This window comes from Erpetoichthys calabaricus, chromosome 1 (assembly GCF_900747795.2).
Source record: "Erpetoichthys calabaricus chromosome 1, fErpCal1.3, whole genome shotgun sequence".
Classification (NCBI taxonomy): Eukaryota; Metazoa; Chordata; class Cladistia; order Polypteriformes; family Polypteridae; genus Erpetoichthys; species Erpetoichthys calabaricus.
The window spans coordinates 39,054,470-39,062,933 of record NC_041394.2 but is presented as its reverse complement, the minus strand read 5'-3'; the positions used below and the strand labels follow the sequence as shown (position 1 = coordinate 39,062,933).

The 8,464-nt window shown below is 35.1% G+C and overlaps 1 protein-coding gene across 4 annotated transcripts in view; it reads right to left on the bottom strand.

Moving 5' to 3' along the window:
- kcnip3a (Kv channel interacting protein 3a, calsenilin) overlaps window positions 1-8,464 on the bottom strand; it is a 298,418-nt gene that overhangs the window by 14,574 nt on the left and 275,380 nt on the right. For all 4 annotated transcript variants that reach the window (XM_051919869.1, XM_028798235.2, XM_028798243.2 and 1 more), the window contains 3 exons: window positions 5,045-5,152; window positions 4,860-4,964; window positions 3,903-3,965 (listed from right to left, as the gene is read on the bottom strand). In XM_051919869.1, the coding sequence (XP_051775829.1) occupies window positions 3,903-3,965; window positions 4,860-4,964; window positions 5,045-5,152 (276 nt within the window). The remainder of the gene's footprint in view (window positions 1-3,902; window positions 3,966-4,859; window positions 4,965-5,044; window positions 5,153-8,464) is intronic.

Here is an 8,464-nt window from a genome sequence, read left to right as displayed (position 1 = left end):
TCAACATATTTTTTAAAAATCTGGCAATATTGTCCCAAAACAATGAGCGTGCTGAACTGTTGCTAACCTTTTGGATATTTAAGCATCTCTGAGAGATTAATTAACTAAAACCATTTTTCTTTACTCTACAGCTGGGTAATGGGAAGGTTTCTGATTACGATAAGATGTACTAATGTAAGTCTTACTGATCTATTATGTATGCATTGTAATAAATCCTTGATCTATTTAAAATAATCAAAAAATCTTTATACACTGTAACTTGACTGACTACTATTGCATGTCTTTATTCGGTAAACTGACACCCTGCTTAAAAACAAGTATCTAGACTGGAAATCCCCATCCTGCCCTTCATTTGTTAATTGTATCAGTATCAGAAAAGAAAAATGTCTGTTATGATTCGGTTGTGAATAAAAAAAACTCTAAAGCCTATTCAGCTCAGCAAGGACAGACTCTTTCTCACAAGGACACTCACGTGTAAAAACCCACACACCAGACAATCTAGATCTGGCAGTGAACCTAACATGCTTGCCTTTCCATGTGGTGGCAACCACAGCATTTGGAGAAAACAGAAATGGGCATAATGAGGCATACAACTTTTATAATTGAAACTAAACTCCAGTATCAAGAGCTATGGGTATTAGAACAGATAAATGTCTGGAGCTATTTGCTGAAAATATTCTTAATATGAAGCTTGGCCATATAATGTTATTCTTTATCAGTGCTTCTCAAAGGTTTGCTGATGAAAGACCACTATGCCAAAGTCAAACTATAACTTGGATCAGCCAACAGTTACGTCTGAATGTAAATTTTACATTAAAATAAATATATTTATTTTACCACATCAAACTTGTATGAAAAATGATTTACATTTAGATCCAACCTTACTAGATTTCAAAATCCCGATTTCAGCCAGTGATACTAATGCCTTGTAAATGTTGTAGTGTAAATAGTATGCAGAATGGTAGCACTGATGCAGCTGAAACTGCTTCACTGGCCACTTGCAATTCTAGAACTGCCTTTAGCAGGGCTGAGCTATCCAGTCAGTGTGTTGTAGATTTAACGGAGAGTGCTGCACAGTGGAGAAAATTGGTTTAAAGTAGGCGAAATTGTAAATATGAAGAAGGAACAATAAAAAGGAGAGTGTGTACAATTAACAAACTGAAAAGTAGTTGGGTGGAAAGCTCAGTGGTGGTTGTTTAACAGTTTTTTTTTTTTTTGTTCTTTATTTCGCCTTATACAATTTCTTGTATTAGGAATTTGGTAGTTTTTGCATACCCCTTGGGGTCAGAGCGCAGGGTCAGCCATTTTACAGCGCCCCTGGAGCAATTACAGGTTAAGGGCCTTGCTCAAGGGCCCAGCAGAGCAGTGGCCTTTTTGGCAGTGACGGGGATTCAAACCGGCAACCTTCGGGATACCAGCGCAGCTTCTTAGCCTCAGAGCCACCACTCATAGCTCTAGTAGTGAGAAAGAACAAATAAGAGGATAGGGTTTGATCTGCTGCAAGGGACTAAAATGAAAGTTTTACTCATTGTTATTATGTCTCATCTCAGTACTCATTAGCATATTGGTAAGTTACATTTTTGGATATGTTATTGGTAAATAAATGTACAGCTGTTGAAGTATAATCAATATATGAACCACAGTGGACTGGAGGTACAACTATACCAGCATAACGTTTACTATGGTATAGCTGCCACAGTTTTAATATCAAACCTATAGGTAAAAAATATTGTAGCAGCAGGCAGACCAATAAAACTTGAGCCTTAATGGACAGTATGCCTGTAGTGACCTTCTAGAATAACCTTTTCCAAAAACAATGTGCTAGCCCATCTGCAATCAGATATCCAGTTGCAGGGGTTCTCAAACTCCTGGGTACCCTCTGTGGCTGCAGGGTTTTGTTCCAACCAGATTCATAATCAGTGAATATAATCAATCTCATTTAATTAGCTAGTCTTTTTTTCTCTTCCCTTATTCTACATTCAGAAAAGCACAACAGTATGATCTTTACATTTACAAAATATTTAAAAGTATTTCTATTTTTTCAATATCTTTAAATAATTAAGTCATTTGTTTTCTATTATTTTGACCTTTTTTTGCGTAACTTGCATCTTTTGTTGTATCCTAATAATGACAATTAAAAAGAAACAGAGCAGACACCTGGGAAAACAACACTGAATGATGAAATGCTGTAACTACTTTAGCATTAGACCTACTAATTAGTAAATAATAATAATAATTCATTTTATTTGTATAGCATCTTTCCCATGCTCAAATAACCAGAAAAACTGGAAAAGAACAATGAAAATCAGGATGACTATATTGTTAAAAAGTGAAAACTATATTTTCCATATAACTGCTTAGTACATATTAATAATAATTTATCAAAATTAGTTCCTTAATTTTTACATTGACTCCAAAACAAAGAAATTGGGTAATAACAGATCACTTCATTAGGCTAGCAGTCCAGTTAAAAACAGAAGTTGGTTGGAACAAAAACCTGCACCCACAGTGGGTCTCCAGGACTGAGATTGAGAACAGCTGTCCTATACTGTTATTCTGGAAGATTTAAACACTGATGCTGTCAATGAGTAAGCAGTCATTATTGGACAGGATACAGGGAGACAGAGAGTGGGACTGAGACATTGACATTGCACTAGAGGAGAGGGAGAAAGAGCACAAAAGATAGCACAAGTGCAGTGGTTGTGGGTGAATAAGACGAGAGGCAAAGAAGAACAAATATCTTCAGTTACAAAACCAGACAGAGCCTTTTGTTGTTCCCAGTGGCTCTACTGCAGTGGCTGCAATATATTGTTGTCTTTAATGATTGCTTCAGTTAATTTCATATTTTACATGTTAAGCTAACTACCTTAAGGTAATTGGCCAGATCACCTTTTTATATACAGAAAAACAATATCTTATTGCTTATCTTCCCAGAATACAATGTTTTCAAACATGTGTTAAGGGTTTACATAAATAAAACAACTTTTATATTTGTTTTAGTACTTTTCTCTCTGTAATCTAGAAATTATTTAGTATTTCATCAAACTTCCCTGTAGTTAATGGGAGATTACCAGCTTCTTTACCGGTGTAAATTTCAAGAAATATATGAATTGATAGCATGGGCATAAAGTACCACTAACTAAATGCTTCATATGTCCTCTACTCAGTGAGGTTTCTGATTTACTGTAACAAAATTAGTGTGGCTAGCTAATACTATGAACAACAAAAGTGGGGACAGACTGGAGGACTATAATGACTATGCACAAAGGAAAGTGGCAGGAGAAAGAGGACTCTTCTGCCCAGTTAGAGAAGTAGTACTATCTTAAGAACTGTAAAATATTTTTATACATAGTATAGTATGGTTAAATATCTTTTATGCTCCTGTGCATGATGGTACAGTAAAGACTAGTCAGCTCTCATACCCAATTAGAAAAAAGGAGGTTTCATATACTGGGAAGTAGAGCATGGCATGACTGGGGAAATTTCGTAGAAGATGGTATGGTACTGGCAGAAAAACATCCAAGAAGGCAATAAGTAATACAGACTGGGAGTTATGTATCTTACTGGCTATTCTTTGATTACTATTTGGACATCTTACGTATACAAGACATGAGGAGACTAATAATGGGAACACTCTTGACTATATCTTCAGGGAGTCTGCAGCAGAGGTTTAAAACTCAATGTGCGTGTTAAGTAAAATACAAAATTTTCCTGCCTCTATTACCTTCTTTTTATTAAGGGTTTGAAGAAGAGAAGTAGCTCACTGCTTAAGAGTGATTGCAGCATCTAGGATTGTGTATGTGATGAACAGTGGTGGTCATTCTCTGTGTCAGGGTTAGTTGCATGCTGTTATAACTACCAGACTTTAAAAAAAAAAAAAAAAAAGTTGAGAATAAGGTTACCTTTTGGCAAGTTTCTATGAACTCATCAATTGTCACCACTCCATCCCGATTTCTGTCCATTTTCTAAAAAAACAAAAAAAAAAAAAGAAAGCTACATTGTTGTTCTTTCTTTTTTATTTTCAACGATTGAGTTATTTCAAGAACTAAGTTACTATCTTTAAAACAGTTCTTACTGAGTTTTGAGTGAAATCAGTAGAACCAGAGAAGAGACAGACTCTCTTCTTTAGGTAGGCCTGTGACTGTAAAAGATGTATACAGTACTTTAAGTTGAGCAACTCAGGAGTGAATGAAATCACTAAGTTCCCACCATTAACCCTGTGTTTAGGTAGAACCCATTTGTTATTAATAAACTTTTAATGGGTGGACTTAAAGTCAGTCAGATTAATCCAACCAGTTACATTGCAACTGGAAGTTCCATGCAGCATACAGCTCATCCTTGAGTGTTATTCACACCATCCAGTCAGCATTTTAACTTCTATGGAATGATAATCATTTTAGTTTGTTTGATAGACAGCAGCATACAGCAACACAGCTATATTCAGAGGTACAATTGGCCAAGTCTCCTTTTTCAAACATAGACTTCTTTATTCCAGAGATAAGGATGGTTGTGTGTGGTACTTAAATGCTTAAATTGATGCCTGTTGATAAATGTTCTCTAATAAATCTGATAGCTTACTTTGTTCAGTTGTGCATCTAAACATTGAACTGCAAGTGCCATTTCTATTGATATGCTCAGACCTTGATGGTGCTTAGAAATGGTTGGTTTTCTATGCTGTCGCTTCAGTGATAGTGCAGATCAGGCTGCTTCATGTAGCCATCAGTTCAGTGATACCATAGTTCTCTTTTTTTCTTCTCTGTACAGTTACTGACAAGAAGTTACCTCTTTCAAGTCTGACTCAAGGACTGACTCTTTAAAAGTTCTTGATTAGTCTGTCTTTTATTTGTTAATTTAGTTACCTGAAAAAACTTCTCCACATGCTCAAATGGGGCGTCGTCCCTTACAATTGGATATGTGTAGCGTCCCATCATATCGTAGATGGACTTCATAATTGCAAGCATCTCCTATGGAAAAATGAGACTGGTGTTAATAAACTGCAATACTCCTGCTGCTTCCATCCTAACTATTGTTAATTTGTGCTCACCTCCTTGGTAATGTAGCCATCTTTGTTAATATCATAGAGGTTGAAAGCCCAGTTTAACTTTTCATTGACTGTTCCTCGAAGTAGCACTGACAGACCAATAACAAAGTCCTAGATTTCCCAAAAAGAGAAAAGGTTTCTTGTTAGCTGATGTGTGCTATAAAACATTTTTTTTCGGTGTTAAGTTTCCTGTTTTCCCTTTGTTCATGAGTCATCGTGGCTCTTATATCCAAAAAGTGACTTTAGATTAACTGGAGCCCTTAAACTGCCATGGTGTGAGTGAGTGTAGAAGGTTAATGACTGTGTTTGCTACGATAAACTGCAAGCTGCTAGAAAGGGCTCCAACTCCTTGTGACCTTTGTGAAAAAATAAGTGTGTTCATATAAAGTCACCCTCATACAAAATTCTGTATAAATCAGTAAACTAATCAATCTATCTATCTATCTATCTATCTATCTATCTATCTATCTATCTATCTATCTATCTATCTATCTATCTATCTATCTATCTATCTATCTATCTATCTATCTATCTATCTATCTATACACCAGCACAAAATGGTGACCCTCTCCTCTGAACTAAAGCCAATGTTCAAGAAACGGAAGTTACTAAATTAATGCAAATTTTTAATGTGAAAGCCACATTACGAGTGTAAACATTAACACTCCCAAATGAAAAGGAAGTGCCATAGTTTCCCTGACATATGCTGTATTTGACTTACTGCTTGACTCCAAAAGCAGTAGTTTATAGGAGAAAAAAGAAGAGAATGATGAGGATGTCCATAAGCAATTTCATAGGAAAGAAATCCTTACATACTTTGCAGAGAAGCACATTGCTAAGGTGAAAAATTGTTTACATTTACTACACATTTACTACAGTACATTAGCAATGCCTTACTTATGTGTTTCTACAACATCAACACCATTAAAGTTGTTTGGTTTTACAGCGGGTGATACAGCCCCTATGCTCTAGCCCATGTGGACATGCTAACCATCCTACCTCACTAATCTGATATTTGGACTTCTACTTATGCTCATGTTTTTTTAGTATTATTCATTACTTATCATTTCTGCAACATTGGAAACAAAGACTAGAGAAACTTCTTTTTTTTTAAATAATACTTGCTAGTTGTAGCCCTACCGTTTTCTTAGATAGTAAGTACACTTAGGAAAGAAACACTGTTGAAAAAAGATAATCTAAATGTTGCCTAAAATATCTGAAGGCATAGTTTTAGAATCTTATCTGATCACTTATGAATTCTATTTTTTACCCCACAGCTCTTTATTTTTGAAGAATCCTAAAGTCTCCTAGTTGATACAATGAATATTGATGAAATATTATTAAATGATTTGAAAATTACAGGTAAAAAGGGAAAAATCCTACATTTACTCAAGAGAGCTCAAGATGATGCATTTAAGCTCTTAACATTTTTCAAAAATCATTGTATTCTAGGAAAATGTCTTAAGACAGAATAACATTTTCTAGCATTAAATTTAATAAAAATAGTGAGTGGGGTGCTCTTATTAAAAACTGGACAGTTAGCTGTACATTTGTAGAAGGGAAACTGGAAGAAATTATTAAAGGCAATACAGAGCATGGGCAGCATTTCACATGGGTTAAACTGGGTAAGATTTTATTCCAAAAGATTTAATGGGGTGGCATGTTATGTTAGAAAGATGCATAGATTATTTATCTTGACCTTTAAAACTCTTTTGATAAGGCAAGCAATAGGGGGTTGACCAAACAAAAAGAAGTGAGAATTTAAGATAAGATAAGAGTGTGGAGAGAGATGTATAATCAGCTTAAAATTAGCACTAAGTTATGGTCCAAGGAACTTTTCAGAAATAAGAGGCATTAAATGCAACAGCCAATGGAAATCTATTCCAAAGCTAGTGCTTTTGTATGTTATGTTAATAAGAAAAATGTTTAACTAACATTCTGGTTAATTATATAAATGGGATCAGCATGTACTGTGAAACTGGCAAAATTATTACAGCTATACCTGAACAGAACAGAATTCCTGAGTTGTTGCTGATGACATTTAACAAAAGCAAATTTATGGTTCACACATAAGAAGTACAAATGTTACATATAATTACACAATGCAGCATTTAAAACTTGAAAGGCCACCTTACAAGAAAGGCTTAGGAATTAGGAGGTATAGCCCCTTGTTTTACATATATTTTCTCACAGTCTTAACTAAAATATATAAAAAAAACCTTTCTTGGCAAATGACATGAGGCTGTTAATAAAAAAACTTTGAATATGAACAAGAATTTCCCTAGTATTGGCAACAGAATAATGCACTTTAAAAAATGAGTAGAAAAAGGACATACATCTGCCTCCTGATGCATATTTGAAGATAGAATCCTGGGTACAGTGTAACCTAGAGTGACTAGACAATAACACTGTTATAAGATTTGGAGCCTTATTACCCTTGGTCATATGATCATTACTAAAGTAAGATAAATGTGACCTTGAACACAGATGTGTTGAGTCTAGACAATGTGACTAAAAGTGGAGAAGAGGAAAAAGAGGGCTGTTTTGCAGAAGAGAAAATTTTAGGGTCAAGACTGGCTCTAATTTAATTAGATTTCCACTTTTATCTTATTTTTGCTTTGTATTTTCTGATCTTGCATCTGTCCGTAATCATTTTGTGTCCTACAGCCAAGTACCTAAACGAAAATAAATCTGTCCTTTATCCTTAGGCTACCAAATGTGGGTATTAGCATCCATAATAAAGAAGAGTGCACATGAGCAGTTCCATTTTGCAGTTAATTTAATTTAATCTAAATATGATCACTTATTAGAAATGTCTGTTTTGATTATAGTGTGCATCAGCCAACACTACACCCTCTGACCAAGCACCACTACCTACAACTAATGACCAGTTAAACAGTTACAGTTAAACAAATGGACCATCAACTTATGCAGCCTTATAGTGTTCGAGGCAAGAGTTTTAGTTAGCATAAACTGGTGCAGTCATCCAACCTATACCACCTACTGGAGTGTTAAATTGAAACTGGCATTTTTAACATGAAAGACTTTCTCTTATTAAACTTATCTTTGTAATGTATTTGGCAAATATTGATACAGGTATGACAACTGGTGACCAGACATTAATGACTTGTCTAATCACTTATTTATGAAGCATCTATAAATGCAAATAGACTCTCTGACAATGGGAGGGAGGCCTGCCTGAATCAGCATTTGTTTTTGCTGCAAATATTAATACAACATTGGCCTAACTGGTCCCACTGAGAGGCAAGAGTTCCCGCAGAATCAATTCCTGTCCATAAAAGGCTGCTGTCAATAGACTTTGGGCTTTTTATGGAAACAGACACATTTAGCCTGGACTGGATGCAGAAATCGAATTAGACTGGTCATTTAAAAAAAAAAAAAGACATTTAAAGAGATGTGGTC